We start from the raw sequence: 23,926 nt of genomic DNA on the forward strand, positions 1-23,926 counted from the left end.
CAGAAATATGCAGAACAGTTCACCGAAGGGTGGCACGTGAGGTCTCTACCAAGAGCCCATAGCCCATTGGTCATCATTATCATTGAGAAATGTATGTACAGATAAAATTTAAGGAGTTATGGATGTATAATGAAAATTGTGGGCTTAAGGTCTTGGAATCAAGACAGATTGCCAGGGGGTGACATACCTCAGACAGGTATCTCCCTGGCTGGCCACTTGTGTATTGCATGCCTCACAATGCATGCTTTGTTTGCATACTGAGCCAAGTGAGGGCTGAGCTATAGTGAAATGTACAAGAGAGGAAATCTAAAGGAATAAACACCCAGTGGAGGAGGTGTCCTGTTTATGTATAAGGATTGTTCTGGTATAACGTGGAGTGCAAAGCAACACACTGATCTCTTGACTTAGGAGGCAAACTGATATCGTGCTTGCCTCACAAAAGAAGGCTCACTGCCAGCCTGGCTGTAAAGTACAAGGATTTTGGGTGAGCAATACTCTACGAGACATGAGAGTATCTTGTTAATTAAAAGTCTAAGCTCTAGAAAGCATGTTATGATTTTTTTATATGTAACCATTTGTCTTCGAGGTTTCTACTTGTTATCACTTGCATCTTTAGGCTTTGTTAAATACACTTATACTCGATTTCGCTGTCACCATATCTCCGTGCTGTGTGTGAAGTGGAGCGGTGAGCTGAGGTGGAACTGGTGAGCTGGGATGGGCTGTTTCTTTGGAAGTAGTGACTCTGTGAATATTGCGAGTGTCCAGTGGACCAGGGGCTGGATGCTCCAAGGAGATGCTTGGAGGCTGGAGCATGCCGTTCACTAACCTGCAGAGAGAGAGCAGGGCCTCGGTAGGGCTGGTGGGGAGGGCTTGTAGCCACTGGAGTTAGGGAGCTGACCCATGCCAGGCACAGACAAGGCTTCCTCGTGCTCAAGGCAGGTGGTGCCCCCGGGAAGCGTCGCAGCATGCTTTCAGCTATTTCGTACCTCTGCATGCAACTCCCTTCTCAAGGCATCGCTAAGCACCAGCTCTGCAGAATGTACATTATTACAGTGCCTACTAGCTCGGTCATATGCAGAAATGTTAGCAAGTGCCCCAGAAAACACCCTTGGCCGCCCCGCTTCACTTCAGAATCAATTCAGAACGAATCCGCCCGGTTTTTAAAACGCTTGATGGATTTACCCCAGCCTAACTCAGCTCACCCACTTTATTCTTCGGAGCTCTTAGATCTTACCTGTGTCCCAATAACTTATTGCTCTTTGTCAATTTGTTCCAGCATCTCCCCCTCTTTTGACATGTTACTCTCCCGGCCTTATTTCTATCTGTCTAGTTCTTATCTTCTCCATTCTCTACTGCCTTTGCTCACTGTGTCATAGGTGCAGTTAGGCTCCAACCCCTCACAAGTATAGTCCCATTGATTTCAGCGATTCACTGGCACTACTCGTGTGTTTAAAGTGAAGCACCTGCTTATGTGCTTTGTTGGACTGGGACCTTAAACTGTAAGTTCTTTGGGGCGCCAGGAACCACATGTGTTCTGTTTATCAGTGAAGTGCCTTATGCGCTCTGGACACCTACAGTAAAGCAGTAATAACAGCGGCAACAAAACCCCTTTCTCCAGGGGCTTGTAATCAGGATAGACACCAAAGAACAGAGGAATGGAAGCTACATGTTATCGTTAACCTGTGGCTAAGTCACTTTCATCCAAGCCCTTATATTCAAGTGCTCACATTACAGAAAAATTACTTAAGGACAAACATCAGAAACATCATCCCCCAAGAGTCGGATTCTTTGCTTTAGAACTTCTGGTAAATTTCCATGAAGGTGTTTTTGAATTTCCAAACATGGAAAATCAGCACCAGGTGAGACATTTTTCTGATGCGTCGTTTGGACTTCTGCTCTTTGGCAAATTCAGAAACAAAACTTCCAAGGACTGAGGCTATGGCTACACCACAGAGCTTACAGCTGCGCCGCTAAAGCGCTGCTAGTGCAAACACGCTAAGCCGACAGTAGAGAGCTCTCCCGCCCAATTAATTACTCCAGGTCCCGCGAGTGGCAGTAGCTATGTCTGCGGGAGAAGCTCTCCTACCAACATAGTGCTGTCCTCACCGGCGCTTAGGTTGGTGTAACTTACATCACTCAAGGGGGTGGCTTATTTACCCCCTGAGCGACATAACTTACACCGATCTAAGCTGTAATGTGAACATAGCCTCAGTCCTGAGGGAGGACAAACACATTTGAAATGAACCAACAGGTGGTGAGGTGAGAGTACTGCATTTACTGTGCAATGACTTGCTTGCTTTCTCATCTTGTCTTCCCACATCTTGACTGTTTGTCTTATCCACCTGTTACATCTTGTCATAACCTAGATTGTGAGCTTTCTGGAGCAGTGCCTGGATTTTTATTATAGTGACAAAGAGTCCTGTGGCACCTTATAGACTAACAGAAGTACTGAAGCATAAGCTTTCGTGGGTGAATACCCAGTGCATCTGATGAAGTGGGTATTCACCCACGAAAGCTTATGCTCCAATACTTCTGTTAGTCTATAAGGTGCCACAGGACTCTGTCGCTTTACTGGCATGCAAATACATAGTAAGAGTTTCTGATGCGGTTTTCTGAACACAGCAAGCAACGAGTGCCTTTCGCCAGATACTAACATTTCAGCTGTTCATCAGTAGGTGCTACTTGACAGCTAAAGGAACCCGAGAATTTTAGGTATTTTTAAACCTCTCCATCGTGTGAATAAGAATATCAATTGCAGTGACACTGAGTGAAAAAATCACTCCTCAACTTTCATATTCATAGGGCATAAGATGATCAGCAGCTGGGGCAGGGTACACATTTGCCCTGTGCTACAGTTCCGCACAGTTAGCTATGTGCATTGAGGGATGTGTGTGGGTTTGTAACCTTTCCTCTGAAGCACTGAGAACCTCTGGACATAAGAAATTGGACCATATGACCCAACGGGGCATGCATTCCAGTGTGTTCCTACACATGCACAGATCCATCAATGGCTACTACAGGAATGGTGCCCTACCGCCTGTTTGCCAGAAGCTGGGAATGGGCGACAGGGGATGGATCACTTGATTACCTGTTCTGTTCATTCCCTCTGGGGCACCTGGCACTGGCCATTGTCAGAAGACAGGATACTGGGCTAAATGGACCTTTGGTCTGAACCAGTAAGGCCGTTCTCATGTTCTCATGAAAGCAACTGTCCCTAGTTCCCCCACTGCACCTGTGTCATGTAAGACAGCCAGTAAAGAGACACGAGGGGGAAAGTCCATTCTCTGATCACCCAACACAAATGGGAAAAGCAATCAAGTGGAGGAGTGGTTTTTAATCCTCTGCAGTTAGGATATTTGGTTAATGCAGTGAAACCACTAATTACAGCTAATTAAAGCTGTGCTGAGATCAGAGCTCAATGAAAACTACAGGGGGAAAAAAACAAGAGACAAAGAAAGGAAAAGGAAATATTTTTGAAGCCAAGTTCTTAATTGAAAAATAAAACAACTTTTTAATTAAAATGAGCAAAAGCAAATCTGGGGCAATGCTCCATAAGCACACAACGTTGGTCTGACTTCACAAGCATGGAGATAACACGCCTTTCCCTGGCTCCAGATAGGGCACTTTCAGCCTGGGCGAGTTTCCCTTACAGTCCATTCTGCTTCTGGTTCCTTTGCAGAGTAGCTCCAGGTAGGGCTCAGTTCTGCAAGGTGCTGGACATCTTTAACTCCTACAGATAGCTGAGGGCACCTCCAAACCTTGCAGAATGAAGCCTTTATGGCCAAGTCCACTGCTTGGGTATGAGTACAGGTCATCCACAAATGGGAGCCTTGTGGATGCACCTGGGGGAGTGCACTTAACCCTTGAACTGCCGGTTTCATCGTCAGTCGCTGAAAGCTATTTTCCTACACATCAAAACATATTGCCTCCCCATTTTTAATGACTCTAGCCAAGGCAGAGTGATTGAACATTTGGGAATCTGTGATGGTTCTTGGGGGGTGGAGGGCAGAGGGCACTGCCAGAGCAGGGACCCCATGGAAATAACAGGACTTGAGTGTGGACTGTAAATTGTGTTAGGATCATAGAAATTAGAAATGGAAAAAAGATTATTAGTTCAACCAGTCCTTGCCTTGCTCAGATCCAGCTACCTACAATATACTTTCGAGGGGTTTGCCCACTCTGGTTTTACATCTCTGCTGTGGTCAGGCTTGGTGGTCCACCGTCTGATATAGCATAAGGTGCCCAGGGATACCCATTCAGGCAGCACCCTCTTGTTAGACTGAAGTCTTGTTAGATTCCAAACACACATCCCCCCTGAATCAGGAGCTGTGATAATATTTCCCGTTTGACCTGCACGTTGTTATCCTGTTCCAGTTACAAGTGAAATGGGAGTCTGGGGGAGCTCCAGCGAGTATCACAGAATCACCACAGGAGAGAGCTAGGTCTGGAATAAAAACCGCCAAAGTTGCATAAGGCTCCAGGCTGGGGATTATTGCTGCAGGTTAAGGTACACTGGGTGCAGGTTGGAATTGAAGCTCATCAGCAGAGCTGTGTTCAATTGAAACTTGCAGTAGCTTCCCGAACAATGCCTGTCTCTAGCTATTTCCACAGCCTCTTAGATTCACAGGCATCAAATGTGCTCGATTATATATTTATTAAGAGAAAAAGAACAAAAACAGCAAGATAAATAATATATTCAGTGTAGCACTGGCAATCAAACCCAGACTCAGGAGCATTGGGAGGATCACATTTCAGCTGCACAAAGATTTCTGAGGAACCTCTCTAAAGCACTCTTGCTGTCCAATTCCCACTGGATAACTCCAGTAGATGGCAGCATGTTACTGCTAATTCCTAGTGGCCTGACGGCCACATGCAGCTCAGACTCTGGCTTCCTACACAGCCAAACAAAATATCTCCAACCAAACAATCCCAGAATAAAGGGGGCTCTTGGAACCCAGCAACCTAAACGGCATTGCAGTGAGGAATTAAAGCCTCGCAGAAATCCCATTACTGAGTCTGATCCTGCTCCCACTGACAATTATTGCAACACAAGCAAGCCTGCATCCCGTGTAACTATCCTACCACCTCTGAGTGGTAGGATAGTCACTGAGGATGCTATTTATCCACGACAACATTTAGAAACAATATCAGTTTAAAGGAAAATGCATGCTCCGGAATGAGGACAGGTTTCAGAGCGGTAGCCGTGTTAGTCTGTATCCGCAAAAAGAACGAGGATCCTTGTGGTACCTTAGAGACTAACAAACTTTAAAAACGTTAAAGGCCAAATTTTTGCCCTATTTAACGACAAGCCAAACAAATGACAGCGGGAGCCTCTCTGAAAGGTGAATGGTGGTCAGCCTCCCTTGGTCCGAGGGCAGTGCTCCTTGGGAGCCAAAAGCAACCAACGCTCAGCTTGAGTGGCTCGAGAACTAGGGTGACCAGATGTCCCGATTTTATAGCGACAGTCCTGATTTTTGGGTCTTTTTCTTATATAGGCTCCTATTACCCCCCACCCGCTGTCCTGATTTTTCACACTTGCTGTCTGGTCACCCTACTCGAGAACAGCAGTGCAGCCGCTTAGGAAAATACAGCCTAGCCTGGCGATCTCTGGGAAAAGAGATTTGTAGGTTTGATTCTGGGACTGTGCATTTAATTTTCTTGGGACATTAGTGATTTCCTACAAACCATCAGGATGTCCTCATTACTTCTAAGCCAACATGACTGCAGTCATTATCTTGTCTCTGAATCCGCCGCAGACAGGACATTCTCTGGCTGAGCGGGTGGTGGGACAGGAATTACCCCTTAGAGTGTACGTATACCAGCAACTACATGCATGTTGGATCATCATGATGAGTGAACAGCACGTAGCTGGATGGCCACCTGCAGAGACATACAATGACAAGAGCAGCAACAGCAGCTGCATTTCACTGCGAAGCAGAAGTAAAGGTCATTATCCCTCCTGTAGGATAAACATTCAAGATGGTCCTTGCAGACATACAGACGGTGCTGATTCTAGGCAGGTGAACTACACTTCAAGGGCCTGTCCTTGGCCAATCTCTGAACAATGTCCGGAATGCTGACAGCTTGTTCCGATACCCTTTTCGCTGGGCGTTCTCTACGACAGCCTGGGTTTGACTGCAATGGAAACATACACTCCACAGCTCTTCGAAAGATGCCTGTCAGTTCAAGAGCCCAGTTTCTAGAGTAGCAGGAACAGGATCTCCCAGTGTCTGCAGGACCCATTGCCTTTCACCTCTTGTAAATTAGGCCCCACATTAGAAGAGGTTCCCCCACTTCACCACAAGAGATTTGCTATGCATGCCTTTGTCTCCCGCCCAATTAGTCATTATTACTTTCCTTTAACATGGAGTTTTATTTTTAGATGCCAACTTAATATCTTCTCCCACCCCATAGAGTCTTCTATATACTTAGTGGAATCCCTACACTCCCACTGTAAGCCCTGTGTGTTGTGCCTCTCCGCTTTCCAGAGCAGGAAAAGTTACTTCCTGTCAAATCCCTATCATACTGTAAACAAACTGAGCAGAGTGATCAATGCTGAGCAAAAAACAGATGGACCTGATTAACTAATGCGCCCAGCACCCGCTAAACCAGGGGTAGGCAACCTATGGCACACTGATTTTCAGTGGCACTCACACTGCCTGGGTCCTGGCCAGTGGTCCGGGGGGCTCTGCATTTTAATTTAATTTTAAATTAAGCTTCTTAAACATTTTAAAAACCTTATTTACTTTACATACAACAACAGTTTAGTTATATATTACAGACTTATAGAAAGAGACCTTCTAAAAACATTAAAATGTATTACTGGCACACAAAACCTTAAACTAGAGTGAATAAATGAAGACTCGGCACAGCACTTCTGAAAGGTTGCCGACCCCTGCGCTAAACTGTGCGAAGGTGGGAAGGGAAGAGAGAGACCAATCTGAAGTCAAACGTGTGTCCTAGGCATGCCTGTGTAGAGCCCCATGGCTCGGGCTAGAGAAACAAGATTACATCTCATTCAAAGTCAGTTTGCTCATTTCATACGAGTTCTACTGATCTAAAGGAGTCCGATAGTATCCTTATTCCCTCTAGTTAATCTGCAATTATCTTCCAGCACAAACTAGCCTTTCAGACCTAGTAGCGAACAGTAGCAACTCTCAACCCACCTGATGCCAGAGAGGTCAAAATTACATGCCGTTTTAGGAAATTTAACATTTTACATCACTCTCTCATGCCCAACTCAATTAACTTCCTGGAAGAAGGCAGTATTACCATCACCCTATGCATCAGAATGAGAGAACAACAGGATGGCAGAAGAATACATCTTCCATTGAATAAACCCTCTAACAGTGGAAGAACATTTTATTTAAAGACATGTCTGAACCAGAAACTGAGATCTGGACACCTTGGAAGACGTGCGTGTGTGCACACATGCATTTCAGACCTGAATTCACATACAAATTTCACAGCTAGTCTCTGATTTCTACAATGGCACAAACCTAAACCCCGGATCTGAAAGTTTCAGAACGTTGGCTCCTTTGAAATACAGCCCCAGATGTAAATTTTGCACAAATTTTAAACAAAGAATTATTATAGGAGGAAAACCCAGATTATTCATTTGGAATTTGGTAGCACTCAGAGGCCCCAATCAGCGATCAGGGCCCTAATGTGCTAAACACTAGACACACATAATAAAAATCTCTGCCCAAATCCCTAAAAACATTAGCATGAAATTTGGAAAACTGATCTTTAGAGCTTCTTTTTAAAACAGAGAAATGCACAAATACAGCAGTCAGTTATCTGCATCAATAACACCTCCTCTTATGTGAATGGATACAATTATTTCTAAAGCAGTATGAGAGTTGGCAGTTTCACTTTTTGCAGGGAACACAGAATCATAGAATATAAGAAATGTAGGACAGGAAGGGATCTCCAGAAGTCACCCAGTCCTCCCCCTGTGCTGAGGCAAGACCAAGTATACCTAAGACCATTGCTGACAGAGCTGTCTCTGACATGCCAACATTCCCCTTGATGTGGTTTCGTGTGGAGTTCCTCTTTTCTTCCCTGACTTGGAGCAGAGGGCGAACCCAAAATCTTCAGGTAAAACTCATTTGAAATAAAATCTCCTGCATCATATTAAAACCCCACAAAGCAGTGAATTTCACAGGATTCTGATATGAACTGCAGGTTCACAAACCTTTTAATAAATGTGGTGGAAATTGCAAAGTCTCACCAGAACCAGGCGAGTATTACGTGGATTCAGGTTTCAGTGAGAATATTCTGCATGGCTTTGACTTCATAGAAGAAGGGGTTTCCCACTCATACTTCCTTATGGAGGTTTATTCTGCCTTAGGTTGCTAATAAACTTCCAAAGGGAGCCACTCCAGACCAGGTAGGGTAAGCAATGCTCTTCAGTGCTCTGTACAAACCCTTGAGGGATGTAAAGAAGAAAAAAGGACCAACACCCAGAGAACACAAATATGCTTGGCTCCCCCAGCCCTTTCTCAGATGGCACCAGCCTCCACTGTAAAACGCAACACCCCAGAGCTCGGATGTGTTAATTTACTGAAGAAATTTACAGCCTAACCAGCTGTCTTGTTCCAAAATTAAAACATAATGTGAAGAGAGCTGCATATTAACTTGTAATAGTATTTGTCTGTATATTGAACTCTAGACTTCAAACTCTAATGGGCAGACAAACAACAAGAGGGCGAGCAAGGGAACTAATATCAGTCCTGAACGCCTAGCCAGGGGAAAAACATCAGCCACTCAAATGTGAATGTGAATTGCAAAGAACTTGTACAATAAATAGTCTCATGAAAACTGGAATACAAATGATTTTTTTCTATTGGAAACAGTTCAGCTCTTCCTCCATCTCAATTGATTTACTAAATACAGAACTATTTGAAATATGTAACATATGCACTAGTCACAATTTCCTTTTTTTTTTAAACTCACAGGAATGAACTATGGATTATTTTGCTTCAAGGAAGCTTGTACAGAAAGACTGGAAACACAGGGGTTGCAGTGTTTTACAAACTGGATTAAATGCGGTTTAGGAATACTCTGTCACATTCTGCAGTCACAGGGCATTTTTCCCAACAGCAGAGGCAGCGTTACTAGCTGTTAGCAGATGGGAATGGGAATCAGGACTTTTCGGATGGCTCTCATACTGACAAGGTGTGTGACAAAAAACTCTCAGTGACTCGTTTTCCCCATTTATAAAATGGAGGAAATGAGATTTACCTACCTTTGCAGAGTGCTCTGAAATCCTAGTCTGAGAGGTGCTACAGAATCACCGTCAGTGTTACTTTTTGCTCTTTAGATACTGTTCTGTTTATTTTATATTTACAGGAGGATTTGATTGCTTGGCCACTAATTGGGCCAACATTAAATATGTTTGGATAACTGCAAATCCAGCTCAGCAGGTGTCAGTGGAATAGGGATGTCATTAGCAAGGAAGGTTCAAATAGGGGAGACCCAGGTACCTGGATTCCATAGTAATTTGAAACTCAAAGGGGTGTACATCACCGAAGTCTGCTTCAAAAGAAAGAAAGAAACAATACAGCCATCTGAGCTGTCAAAAATGCTCTTGAACGTGTACTAAGGGAGGAAGTGGCTTCAGTAGCACCACAAAGGAGCTGACAGTGCTGTACAGAAAACTCATTCCTCACCTTGCAAACTCTAATGATAGGGAAGTGGCCCTTTTCAATTCATGGTACCATGATGCACTGAGAGTCACACAAAGGAAGCGGGGCTAGCATGTTCCATTCTAGCCCTTCCCAAGTGACACACAATGCGGCACTGAAAGGCACGACTCCAGCGCTATTCAACTAGTGCCTCCAATGCCTCTGCAAACAGTTAATGGCCCAAGGATGCCAACCTCCACTAGGGCTTGGTCAACGTTTCATTATTCGGATGCCAGTTACCCATTAACACAGCTTCAAGCCATGCTCTGCCTGCCAAAAACCTGGACTAATTTACTTAACATTTCAGATAAAAAAAAATCATTTAAAACAGATGACTGAATTTGGGAATTATATTCCTCAGAGAATTAGTAATGGATCTCTCCCCCTCCTCAGGCCTCAGCATTCAGAACTCCCCCATGTCAGTGTGATTAGGAATAGACTAATTCAGTAATGATATCATACCCCACATAAGTGCCCAAATAAATGAAGCACTCAGTCATACTTAATGTGAGCGAGTCAGACTTTCAACCTAATTCAGTCTCTGAGAGAGATGGCCAAAACATGACAAAATCCACTTTCCATTATTTGTGGGTTGTTTTAGCCCAGGGGCGGGCAAACTTTTTGGCCTGAGGGCCACATCGAGTTTCCAAAATTGTATGGAGGGCCGGTTAGGGGAGGCTATGCCTCCCCAAATAGCCAGGCATGGCCCGGCCCCCACCCCCTATCTGACCCCCCCCTCCTTCTCGCCCCCAATGGTTCCTCTGGGACCCCTGCCCCATCCCTCCCTCCCTCTCTGTCCTCTGAGCGCCCCCAGACCCCCACCCCTGACTGCCCCCCACCATCCCATCCAACCCCCCCTCCTTCCTGACTGCCCCCCGGAACTGCTGCGTCCATTCAACCCCCCTGATCCCTGCCCTCTGACCTTCGCGACACCTATCCACACCACTGCCCCCAACCACCACCCCGAATTCCCCTGCCCTCTATCCAACCCCCCCTGCTCCCTGCCCCCTTACCGCACTGCCTGGAGCACCGGTGGCTGGCGACGCTACAGCCACATCGCCCAGAGCACCAGGACAGGCTAGGGTGATCAGACAGCAAGTGTGAAAAATCGGGACGGGGTGGGGGGGTAATAGGAGCCTATATAAGAAAAAGACCCCAAAATCGGGACATCTGGTCACCCTAGGACAGGCAGCCGCACCGCCCGGCTGGAGCCAGCCACGCCACCGCGCAGCACAGAGCACCGGGTTGGGCAGTGCAGCTGCAGAGCCGCAGCCTGGCAAGAGCTCACAGCCCTGCCGCCTAGAGCATTGCGCCGGCGACATAGTGAGCTGAGGTGGAGGGGGAGGGGGAATGGGGGGGCGGGGGCTAGCCTCCCAGGCCAGGAGCTATGGGGCGGGACACGAGGGTCCCGCGGGCTGGATGTTGCCCGCTGACCGTAGTTTGCCCACCTCTGTTCTAGCACCAAAGTGTTGGACACAATTTTTGCCTTGCACCCACCTGAGCTTTTAGATTTCTAGCCCCCCAAACTCTTCCCTATGAATATTTTATACGGACTCAGCTGCCTATTACTGAAATGGTCACTACCAGCATTCGTGAACCAACAGATCTGAGACACCAGTTCTGTTCTTATATCCATTTGCCGAGCGGATGCAGTTCTTTTCGTGTGTTTTAACGTTTGCTTTTGTTAACATGCGTATTCCAAAAGCTCCGCCTGCTTTTTGTGAGATGTTTATTTGAATTCTCCGCACCTGGGAGCTGGAGGTACATTGAAAAAAGACTGAAAAGCCAAACTTTCTCTCTTTAGAGAGGCATGATCTATAAGTCTAAGCACAGGACTGGGAGCCAGGAAATCTTAGGATCCAACTCCAGCTCTGACACCATCTCCATTCTGTGGCCCTGGGCAAGTCCTTTAACCTCTCAGCCTCACTTTTCAAATCTATAAAATAGGGATATGACTTTGTTGTACCTTTTGTGTGCCTTATTGAGCTTTAATGAATATCTGTCAAATCCTGTTGCCTCTGGACTTCTGCAGAGGTCAGCTTTTTACTTTATGCTTAACATTGATTTTTATCACTGGGTTATTAAAGAGCTAAAAAAAAAAAAAAGCTCAAGCTATTTGAACAGGAGTAGGGCATTAACCTCAGTGTCATGGTCAAATTCCAGTTTGGGCAACTCTAGTCTGCCTCCCTAAAATTCCCTCTTAAGTTTCAAATGAATACAAGGTTCTTCTTCACCTCATGGACAAGTGTCCCATTAAATCCCATTATGTGACCTTTTCTGGGCGGGCGGGAATATTTTTGTTAAGACAATGAGCTGTCTCTTTCACAACTGCTTGCTATGGTAGGTACGTCTGCTAGAACGTACCTGCAGAGCTGCCAGAACCAGCATCATGATGTTCTTTTGATGTTAATGGAATGTCTTCTGAGCAGTAGCACAGAGACTAGCATGGAGGACAGTAAGTGAAGCAGTTAAATAGGGACAAATAACATGTACAGTGGATTTTGCCTTTCTCCTGCCTCCTCCTCCTCCACTCCCCCCAAGAGCATTCTGGAGCCTTGATCTTGCCACCTATCCATACATTTTCGAGTGGGCGGGGGTACAGGTATCAACCTTCAGCAAGCTGATAGCATGTAGCAACTGTAATGTAACTAATTTGGTGGAAGCTAAACTCACAGTGACTTTCATTCCATTGAATGATTCTCTGCTGAGTCTGCTGTATAGCGGCGGGAGAAGTGGATGGCATTTCAAACAGTTCTAGGGTTTTACTCCATCGATCAGCTTATTCAGTCACCTACACAATGGATGGTTTAACCTTTCAAGGTGACTTCTGTTGTCACCATGGATATCACAGCATTAACAAACAAGAGGCATGATTTCCAACACACCTTGCAAAGTCCAGGTCGGCCTCGCGCGACATGGTGATGTTGGTCAGGTTCTGTTGGAGGATGAAGATGTTTCTACACATTTTCTTGATACCAGATTCGCTGATGCGCTTGAAGTATTGGGCGCCATTGATGAGAATACAGGAAATCAAGTGGCCCAAGCCTGGGAGGAGAGAGGAGAGATAAGCCAAAGAATTGCAAAGAGCAAGAAAATGTTTAGCAAGAGATTCCTTTGTAGTCACCAGTCACACAAAACATTTAAACAGGTGCCTACTATTAAAACATGTCTGTAATAGATGATGCAGCTCACGTTCCTAAGGTGTTTCTGAAGCTGGCCTTTACCACCACCCTCAGTGTGTTTTGAGATGACCTCCCCCCGAAAGTCCTTGATTCATAAAGAAATTGGACACACCAAAAAAAGCGGAAGTATCCACTATCTGTGAAATTCTCATAGCCAAGGATATTTCAGGACCTTCAGATAGGCCCTGATGAATTATAAACAGGCCGAGGCTAATTTCTGTTCAGCTCCTCTTGACTAGAACATCCGAAGTGTTTATGGCATCTTGTCACTGACCATTTCTGCTACTCCACATATCTACTGAGTCACAGCAGCTTAATCTACTAATAAAATCAAGGTTTTTTTTCTTTTTCTTTTTTAATGCACTGTCAGCCCAGCAAGGCAAATATCGCCGGAGATGAGAGAACTGCACTGCCTTTAATTCTGCCTCATGCGCCATCAGCATCACGTCAGTTCTAATTGCAGAAACATCACGGTTGGTCATGATGCATGGAGTAGAAAAAGCATGCTGTGATCTCCAGATAGAGATCCTCCAAGGCAGGTGGCTAGGAAACAAATCTGGTTTTGCTTGTAAATATTGATATATATGCCACTTCCAGAGAATAAGCACAGAGAACAAGATGCTATTTTTACAGAGTCATATTCTGAGCATAATTGCTGAGGTCTCTCTCTCCTTGCCTTAAGCAGGCTGCCAAAGTCATTCCAACATCAGAATAGTCTCATGGCAAACAAATTTAAGGTCAAATTCGCCCCAGCAAAAAAGGCTTGTAAAAGCCATCTGCACGGACTGTGAGCTGGCTCTCTGCAGAGGCAGAAATTTCACCCTGTGGGCTGAAGCAGCTCACAAATAGTTGACCAGGCTTTGCGTAGGGTCCATTGCTATGAGATGAATTTCCCTCTTTTTGAACACAAACTGTTGGACTTACACAGCGAGACAGCACTTTTCCATGGATTGGTGTTATCACAGCCTGCCACAGTATCAGAAGAGGTTAGAGATACCAAAGACCATTTCCTTTCTGTAGGCCATCCTTCTGCCAGTGAAGGTCTGTGCCTGGCAGCGTCCTTCATTATATATTTATAGTTTATTTGATATTCTAGTACTTTGACTGGTGTGGTTTCAAACGTCTCTGTCCAGCCCAGGGGATTTGTGCACTAAAAAAATTTCTATCAATGGTGGGAAGAAATGGGAGCTGGAGAACTTTATGGATCTTCAAAACTTCCACTAGGGGATTCAAATGGCATGGAATCTGGGGAGAACCAGCACTGTAAAACCGTTTTTGCACCCCCTTTTTCTGTCCAGCAGATCATATCAGACACTCGATGTGATTCACAGTACTTTTCCTGACCTTGTACAATCTGTTGAAAAAAACGATGCACCTTATGGCCACCCAAGCTCTTAGAATAGTGTGTTGAAGCCACAGAATACAGATGAGATTAACTGAACCATAATTTAGATTCTTAAAGATCTTTAAATAATTAGACCTGTGGAATTTCTCCCAATTTAATGTTAAAAACAGAACAGTATTAGGTCCAAACAGGGACCACTCCATAAAATAGTGTAATACCAACAAACAGCGGTTGTCAGCAGACAGGATTGAACCTGGGACCTCTGGAGCTAAATGCATGAGCCTCTACTGCGTGAGCTAAAAGTCACATGGCCCTTAGCTAATGCTATAGAGAAGACTCATTAATCTCTAAGTGGTCTCGGTGCTATTAGAGGGGACAGAACACCACACCCAGGAGGTTTGCGGGTTACAATAGCTATGTTTGTAATATATAAACCTTCCTACATGGCTTTCCTGATGAAGATCCTTACTGCATGTACTTAATCTTATATTTTTCCCATTCAATCTGGGCCCATTCCTCACATTTTATGGATATACTCTAAGGAGTGGCATGGAGGCAGCAGGGCTGCCATCTGCCCTATGCCTGCACAGGTCTTCTCATCAATCCAGAACAGATGGCAACCATTCTGCAGTCAGTCTTCACCAAACAAGAATGTTGTCATCTCCAGGCTGAGAAAGAAAAATGATTTCCATGCAGATCCATACCGTGTATAGTTTTAACGCCGATGAGCATATTCCCAGCCCCCAACCTTCCTCCCAGCACATCAACTGAGCGCACCAGCAAATTCCTGACCTTCAAAGATATACTGGAACTTGTGCTGCTGGAGGCTGGCACTCATCGCTTCCTCAATGGCACTGATGTCCTTATTTAGCCGCACCACAAGGGGGTCATAATCCATACTTTCCACGTTGGCCACTATGGCATAATTCCCTTGTTTTGCCAGTGGGATCAGATAATGGAAGCAATGAACTCTAGAAGACAGAAGGCAGAGAGTTGCTACAGAGAGAAACACAGTAAGACGTTAACATTTGCCTAAATGAGATACTGACCTTACTGAACATGGCTTTGGCTGGGAAAAATAACAACAAAGGGTTTTATTTTCTCGTGTACCCAAACCCAGTGGGAAGAAAAATAAGTTTTATCTCCTTAAAAAAAAGTGCTTGGGATTAATTTAGTGCTTGTCTAAACATGCTGGATGGACAGCTGCCTATCCTGAGTCCTCTCAGGGCTGGTCCAATTCGCACTGAGGCCAATGGGAGACCCTCCACTTTAACGGGCGCTGCATCAAGTCCTCTACAATGCACAGAGCAGATGCAGCAACAGGCAGCAGAAACTGAACCACCACCATGGTTTGGAGGGGCCACATTAAGCTGCCACGGCCTTTCAGCTGAAACTGTTAACAAGAGTGACAATTCCGGTGGCATTTCTTGGTGGTAAAAACTCTTCTCTGGAGCTAGACTGAGACCCAAACGTTCATTTCATGTAAATCATGGCGTAATCCCCAGATAGCAGTCACTTTTGACCCTTACTGACCTAAGCTGGCTTTGAACTGGTGGCCTAGCAGAGAAAGGCTCTTTATTTCATTACCGTTTCCCTGAAGCTGTCTAAGGTCCCCAGTTCTTCAATAATTTGCACTGCTTTTAGTGTACTGGCTGATCCCAAATAGAACTGATTGGCAATATTTTGTTAGCAATGTGAAAAGGGACTGAGACTGCTACAGAAGTGAAATAGGAAGAGAGAAACAGGCTTTTTTTTCCCCCTCAAAGCACTGGCATGTTTGTTCTGACCTCAACATGACTTTGGCATTAAGGTTTTCTGAAAACATTGCTGATTGCACAGCAGGAAGGTTGATTTTTATAAAGTGCATATTTAGGATGTTACAGTGCAAGGAGATTACTGCTGAACACACTGGAAGGCGTCCTGAAGGTAAATCTTTTATTTAAGGAAACTGCCTGATAAAGGTGACATTATGAGCGTGCCCTGTATAAAGTGACAGTTTAATATTTTCCTTTTAAAGTTCAAATAGGTGAAAAATAATAATAATCATAAAAACTGGGCTGGTGATTTCTACTTTCAATGTCTCTACCGCTCAGCATGTCATTTCGCTGCATTCGCAGACAAGCACAAAGGGCCATTGGTGATTAGATATGAGCGGCACTGTCATAGGTAGAATGCCACGTGCCCTTTCGCCAGGTTCTCCAAGACGGTACATGCTGGTTCAGCAAAATCTTCTTTGTAGGAAGTTGAAAGAAAACCCTCTCCATTTACACAGAGCCCTAATAATACAATGTTATAACCAGCCAAGTGAGGGTCAGGGGACGTGAAAACAATCATTAGCAGGTCAAGGCTGTACCTCTTCCCAGGCATTTAAAGTTGTCACAACTTTTCTCTCCCTCTGCAAGCATAAGAACGACCATACTGGGTCAGACCAAAGGTCCGTCTAGCCCAGTGTCCTGTCTTCCGACAATGGCCAGTGCCAGGTGCTTCAGAGGGAATGAACAGCACAGGTAATTATCAAGTGAGCCATCCCCTGTCGCCCATTCCCAGCTTCTGGCAATACACTCACTCACCATTTCTCCTGCTGATGAGGTCTCTCATGGAAGGTTCTATACATTTAAATTACCTATAGTTTTCTACAGAATTAACAGAGTTCTAGAGAAATTACACTATAAACCTAATAGGGTGAAATCCTGGCTCCACATTGAAGTCAATAGCAAACTCCCATTGACTGCCATGAGGCCCACAGATTTTGCCCACAGAATTTAAGAGAGACTCAGTTCCTTTCTGTAGAAGTCTATAGCAAGGATATCAGGCCAGATCCTGGCCCATGCTAAATCCCCCCATAGACTTTAAGGCCAGAAGGGCCCATCTAGTCTGACCTGCTGCACATTGCAGGCCACAGAACCTCATCCACTGCTTTGCAAAGCAGTAAAGCTGCACTAATGGAGTATGTGAAAGGGCACGGCCCTCCGTTCCTGTCTTTTCAGGTAAATGACCCCGACGCCCCTAATCTGTAACCACCTTTGTGTAGTTTATTGGTGTTTTATCAACCACCCACCCTCTTACAGTCCCGTGCAGCATTTCTTATTTACCAATGTTACACAATCATGAGAGAGGGAAGAGATCTCCCTTTACCCTGGCCCTGCTGGCCTTTCTCCTTCTCTCTCCTCCTATCCTTGTGCTTCCTTCCTTCCTATGCTCCTTTTCTGCTCTTGCACTTAACAGCTCCTTAGCTGTTCCCAGCCCAGACTGATCTAGTCATTAGTCGATCCTTCTCTCAATCCGGCCCTCCGCGGGGGAACTGACTGGATTCCCAGTGACCAGAGTGCTGGTTCAGCTGCTGATTCTCAGCTCTCTGTCGCAGGTTAGTCAAGCACAGAGGATTCCCTGGCACAGAGCTGGCCTGGCTGACTCCATTCTATCACTCCCTGGCCCAACCAGTGAAGGGGTTGTGTTGTGTGGGGGTGGGAGGGAATGTGACTGGAGTGCCTGTCCTCTGGTGATCCCCACTACCAAAACGTCCCCAAAGGGGCCCTTGCAAATGAATACAATTCAGACCAGCCCTGAGGTGTCTCTAACTTGCATAGGGGGCTGAACAGGGTTCCAGTTGTCCATAGGTGAGGTGGGGAGGGCGGGGGGGCAGAAAGGTTGTGGCTAAGCCTTCCTTGTGCCCACCTCTATACACCAAGCACTGCTCCTGAGCATTCAGCCAAGAATCTTCTGTTACTTTCTATAGGATGGTACAAATAACCTACAGAAATAATATATATTTTTGGTTGCATTCTGTCCTGAACAGGAAGGATGGAGTTGTAGTTAAGTCAGAAGACAGGGAGTCAGATGACTTGGATTTTAATCCCAGCTCTGCCACAGACTTCCCGGGTGAAGTAGGGCAAGTCATATGGTCTCTCTGTGTCTCCATGGCCTCCTCTGTAGAACTGGGTTAATAATATCCCCTGCCCGCCGAGAACTGGCATGAGGCTAAATAAATGTTTTAAAAGCACTTTACCATCCTGAAGCAGAACCAAAGAAGTGCAGAGCACCATTATTATTTTTACATGGGGTAATGGTTAATGACCTGTGAATCTCAACAGGTTTGGGTTAGATAAGCAGCTACAAATTTGAGGGCCAATTTCTGATCCTACCTACACTGCTGTAAACCCAGAGTCAATTCACTGATTTAAGTAGAATGACACTGGATTTACAATGGTCCTGGCATCATTCCCACATGGTTCCAGAGAGCTGTGAGGCAGCCCGACTAGTTAAACTCTGTAGTGTGGCTGCATCTGGCAAAATCCAGAAGTGAACAGAGAGCCTGAGGAGGGGAGGAAGCCGAGAGGAACTGATGATGTGGCATAAAACTCTGCCTGGTTGTTCGATTGCACCCTCCTTGAAATGGACCTGGCGCTGATAAATTCCCATGCACCTCTATGAAAGATGTGCCATGAAGGCTCGTTTAAAGAACAGGTTTTTGTGACTGAAAACACACTGCATTATACAGCTGGACAATGACATGAATTCTGGGAGCTCGCATAGTAATTTCAGAGAATCCCACTATTCACAACTGCCAAAGGGACGGCTATTTTTTCTGGTGTTACTGCAGGTGGTTGCACAACACAGTGTGATTAATAAGGGGAACTCCCACAGAGACTGGGTGTTTACTGGTCGATAGCACATCTTCCCTTCTCTTCCTTCCACTCATCCATGCAGAGCAGTGGCACTGGAAGAGTTTTTGGAGTGGGGGAGCTGAGCTGAGCTTATCACTTACCCCTGTCCACGCCCCTTGGAGCTGGAGCCGGCAGCCAGGAGCGGGACCCAGGGACGAGCGGGACCCAGGGCCGGCAGCCGAGTGGGACCCAGGACCGGTGGTTGAGCGGGACCCAGGCAGCAGCGGGCCTGGTGACCAGGACTCTGGGCGGCAGGGGTGGCGACCGGGCACAAAACCTGGGGGTGCTGCAGCACACCGCACTCCTACTTCCCATGCCTATGATGCAGAGCATTACACAACTGGCTTGGTGTATTTGCAGCATCATATAGTGGCCACTAGTAGAGGCAGGATGCCAGACTAGATGGGGAATGGTCTACTTCAGACATAAAAACATAAGAACGGCCATACTGGGTCAGACCAAAGGTCCATCTAGCCCAGTATCCTGTCTACCAACAGTGGCCAATGCCAGGTGCTTCAGAGGGAATGAACAGAACAGGTAATCATCAAGTGATCCATCCCTGTTGCCCATTCCTAAACTCTGGCAAACAGAGGCTAGGGACACTATCCCTGCCCATCCTAGCTAATAGCCATTGATGGACCTATCCTCCATGAATTTATCTAGTTCTTTTTTGTACCTCGTTACAGGCTTGGCGTTCACAACATCTTCTGGCAAAGAGTTCCACAAGTTGTGAGCTGCGTGAAGAAATACTTCCTTTTGTTTGTTTTAAACCTAGCGCCTATTAAGACAAATCCTGAACTCCTGAATTGCATTTTATACTTGCTACTACCCAAAACTCAGTTACCTGGTGCAACAGAAAACTACAGAGGATTTTTGTATAGAAGCCCATTCACTCTGGTACATTTACAACTGCAGCTGCAGGGTTAGTTTTGGTGTCACCCAGTACTATACCTAAACTGGAAAAATGTTCTATTTCAATAACTTAACTATCTGTACCTTAAAATCCCTCAAGTCCCAGTTCTTCTGAGATGCCTAAAATACAGTGTCCAGCTGAGACTGGATAGTAGGTTGAGGGGCTGCTGACAGTATATGATGTGAATTAATTTATTTTTAAAAACTATGTAATGTAAATATAAATAATGGGACAGATCCTTCACTGGTATAAATTGGCATAGCTCTGCTGACTTAAATGGAGTTACACCAATTTACACTGGTACAGGATATAGCCCAGAATCTGTCACAACAGAACAAACTGCTGGTCCATCAAATCTCAGACCCTGCCACTGGCATGAGCTTAAACCTGACGCCTCTTAGAGAAAGGCAAATACCAGCTATAATACATCTGGCTCATAATGTGCATAAGGGAACAATTCCTTCTCAACCCCCATAGCAATCAGCTGATGGCCTGAAGCTACAGATTTGATTACCCTGATCTTTGCATTTGTAACCACGTCATAAGATTATCCAGCCCTTTAAAAAAAAAAATCAAGACAGTGCCCACATCCTTCTCCAATTGTATTATCCTTTCAGCGGTTAGCAATAAAAGGTTCCCATTTGGAATCCAGGGCACAGCAGATGATAAACATCAAAAAGCCTTCACAAGTAGCGCAAAAGAGCATTCTTTTGCAGGTTCGTATGGAAAAGATCCCAAAAACATAATTCCTGGTGGTGTTTCTAACACACAAGGAGACACTAGAAAATGTATATATATTTTTTTGTTTAAACAAAAAATTCTTCCCCAATTTTTCCATTTCTCTTTTAGAACCCCATGGAAATTAAGAGATTTAAACTTGTGAAATTTGGGAGGATTCACTATACACTGTCAGGTTCACTTTTAGGATGGGGGACTCTATCCTGCAAAGCAGTGACTCTGAGAAGGACTTTTAGGTCATGGTACATAATCAACTAACCATGAGATCCCACTATGACCCTGTGATCAAAAGGGCAAATGTGATCTTTGGATACATAACCAGCAGAATATTGAATAGGAGATGACATTATCTCCGTATTTAGCACTGGTGTGTTTGCTACTGGAATACTATGGCCAGTTCTGGTTTCACAATTCAGGAAGGATGTTAATAAATTAGAGAGGGTTCAACTTCAGGGAAGAGCCATGAGAACGATTAAAGGATCGGAAAAAATGCCTTACAGTGATAGACTCAAGGAGCTCAATCTATGTAGCTTAACAAAGGTTAATGGGTGACTTGATCACAGTCTATAAATACCTACACAGGGAACAAATGTTTGATAATGGGCTCTTCGGTCTGGCAGACAAAGGTGTAACAAGATCCAGTGGCTGGAAGCTGAAGATAGACAAATTCAGACTGGAAATAAAGGCATTTTCAATACGGAGGGTTATTAACCATTGGAAAAATTTACCAAGGGTTGTGATAGATTTCCAATCACTACAATTTTAAAATCAAGATCCGACACGTTTCTAAAATATATGCTGTAGCTGAAACAGGAATTAATTCAGAGAAGTTCTGTGGCTTGGGTTATGCAGGAAGTTAGACTAGGTGATCACAATAGTCCCTTCTGGTTTTATAATCTATGATCACATCTCTCTCACTGAGAGTAGGGCACTTACTAGAAGAAGCTAATCTAATTACTAAAGCTTTAATAGTAGCCTTAACCTCAAAAGTTCACCTGCTCCCTCTAGATTCAGAGGTTCTATGCCATACCTGACTTCCAAATGAAGAACCAGCAAGCAGCGGTCAGCCATCTCTTGGAAGGACTTGGCCAGTTCACTCAGCGTTTGCATGATCTGTTCTGACACTGGTGGGAGGTCCATATTTGCATGACTGTCCTGACCAGGTGATGGCGCTGATATAGATGTGAGAGAGAGAGAGAGAGAGAGAGAGAGAGTCTACGTATTAATGGTTGGGAATATATTTAATCAAACAGCTGTGTTTTAGCAACCATGTCATCTCATTTATTTCCACCTTATGCACATGCATTCTCATAGGTTTAGCTACGCAATAATGTTTAAGATCCTGGAGTATATGAAGCAACAAACTGCTTCTGCAATTGATTAAACTCTAAAGTAGAGCTGAGGAGTTTAATCAACCACCAAAATCATTTGCTTGCAAGTATATTGCAGCACAACGGACGTTTCTGCTCCTGGAAGACAAGGGAACATTTACAGCCAGTCCATCTCTCAGGGTACATCTACACAGCAGCTGGGAGGGTGATTCCCAACTTGGGTAGACAGACATGCACTAGCTCTGCGTGAGCTAGTGCATGTAAGTTTCCCCAAGCTAATGATTAAAAATAGCAGCGTGGCTGCAGCGGCATGTGCAGTAGGCTCAGGCTAGCTGCCGAAGTATGTACCTAAGGGGACAGGTGGGATTATGCACATGATGGTGCTGGTCAAAGCTGCCCTGTGCCACTGTGGCCACACTGCTATATTTAATGCATTAGCTCGAGCACCCAAATTAGGTTTTGGGCCTCTTGTCCTTGGGGGTGGAATCTTGCAATTCTTCCACTCTGAAACTTGGGATCACTATCCCATGTACACCAACCATTTACCACCTGCATGCCTGACTGCATTGCTTCCCTTTGGGAACCTGTGACCATGACCAACAGCCTTCTTAAAACAATGTTTAGGTAATAGTGGGAATGAAGAATTAGTGAGAAAAAACAAATCACTTGTGCACATATCTATCTTACCTACTGTCCCATAACGGCAACCCAGCCGGGCCTAGCTTCTTCAGACACCCTGCCGGGCTCCTGGGTCTGACTTTCTCTCAGTCCAGGGCCACCCAGAGGATTCAGGGGGCCTGGGGCAGGGCCAGGTCTTCGGCGGCAATTCAGCAGCATGTCCCTCTCGGAGGGAAGGACCCGCTGCTGAATTGCTGCTGAAGAATGAGGCGGCGGCGGTAGAGCAGCCTAAGTGCTGCTGATAGCAGCTTTTTTTTTTTTTTAGTTGTTGTTTTTTTTGCCACTTGCGGCGCTTGTACTCACCGGGCGGCGCTCCGAGGTATCGGCAGCACTTCAGCGGCAGGTCCTTCACTCACTCCGAGTCTTCTGTTGCACTGAAGGACCCCCTGCCGAAGACCGGGAGTGAGTGAAGGGCCCGCCGCGAAAGTGCCGCTGAAAACCCAGAGCGGCTTGCGGGGCAAATTGCCCCACTTGCCCCCCCGGGCGCCCTTGTGTCAGTCTGGTTCCCTCCAGCATCCCTGCGAGAATGTCCTTATAAATCCTGCAATCCTCCCAGCAGCTTTTACGAGTGTCGGCGGGCTGTGGCCCTCCCGGGTAAAACCACCTCTGTAGACTGCTGGGGGACCAAGCCAGAGTCATCAGAGCCAAGAGTGCTGACACTGTCCCTTAAGCGCATATAGGCAGAAGCTGATTAAGCGACCATCTTGAGCCATCTCCTTCCTGACTAACCCATTCCAGATGGCCACCTACTGGGAAGTCCTTAATCAAAGATAGTCGTATAGAACCCACCCTGTCAGCACCAGGCTGGCATACAGTCCTAACAAAGTATTTCTATTTGTCACACCCCTCGTTCCCAGAACACTAAACCATGCTGCCTTTCAGAGGAGTGTGTCAGTTAGTATCTTAGGCTATGTCTACACTACGACCTAGGGGTGCAATTCCCCTGCTTGCATCTATACACTCATGGTAGCTTGATGTGAATATAAATAGCAGTGTAGCCACGGTAACACAGGCAGCAGCAGCGACTACAAACCCACCTGAAAACAGTGGGTATATACTTGGCATGGTTCAGCCGGGCCTCTGCTGCCTGTGCTACCATGGCTCCAGTATTATTTATACCCCCGCTAGCTCTCATTGGGCTACCATGAGTATATGCCCACGAGCAGGGAAATCACTCTTAGGTAGTAGCAATAAAAGGTTCTTTGTCCTTCAGTGGACCAACCACTAGTGAAAGAAATCGCGGACACACACTACTTGGGAAAGAAGGGATGAATGCTACAGTCACCTAGGGCTTAGTGAAAAGATGGGGGGACTGATTAATTTAAAGTCTTCTCTTGCCATGTAACCACAAAAAAAAACCCTTCACAAAATGAATCTACTCTAGTT

General features: G+C 45.5%; 1 protein-coding gene across 1 annotated transcript in view; it reads right to left on the reverse strand.

Moving 5' to 3' along the window:
- The window catches only part of EXOC4 (exocyst complex component 4), a 585,632-nt gene that overhangs the window by 24,765 nt on the left and 536,941 nt on the right, over positions 1-23,926 (reverse strand). The window contains exons 15-17 of the mRNA XM_044982948.1: positions 21,562-21,703; positions 15,009-15,187; positions 12,575-12,734 (exon numbers count right to left, since the gene is read on the reverse strand). Coding sequence (XP_044838883.1) covers positions 12,575-12,734; positions 15,009-15,187; positions 21,562-21,703 — 481 coding nt within the window. The remainder of the gene's footprint in view (positions 1-12,574; positions 12,735-15,008; positions 15,188-21,561; positions 21,704-23,926) is intronic.

This window comes from Mauremys mutica, chromosome 1 (genome assembly GCF_020497125.1).
Source record: "Mauremys mutica isolate MM-2020 ecotype Southern chromosome 1, ASM2049712v1, whole genome shotgun sequence".
Lineage (NCBI taxonomy): Eukaryota > Metazoa > Chordata > Testudines > Geoemydidae > Mauremys > Mauremys mutica.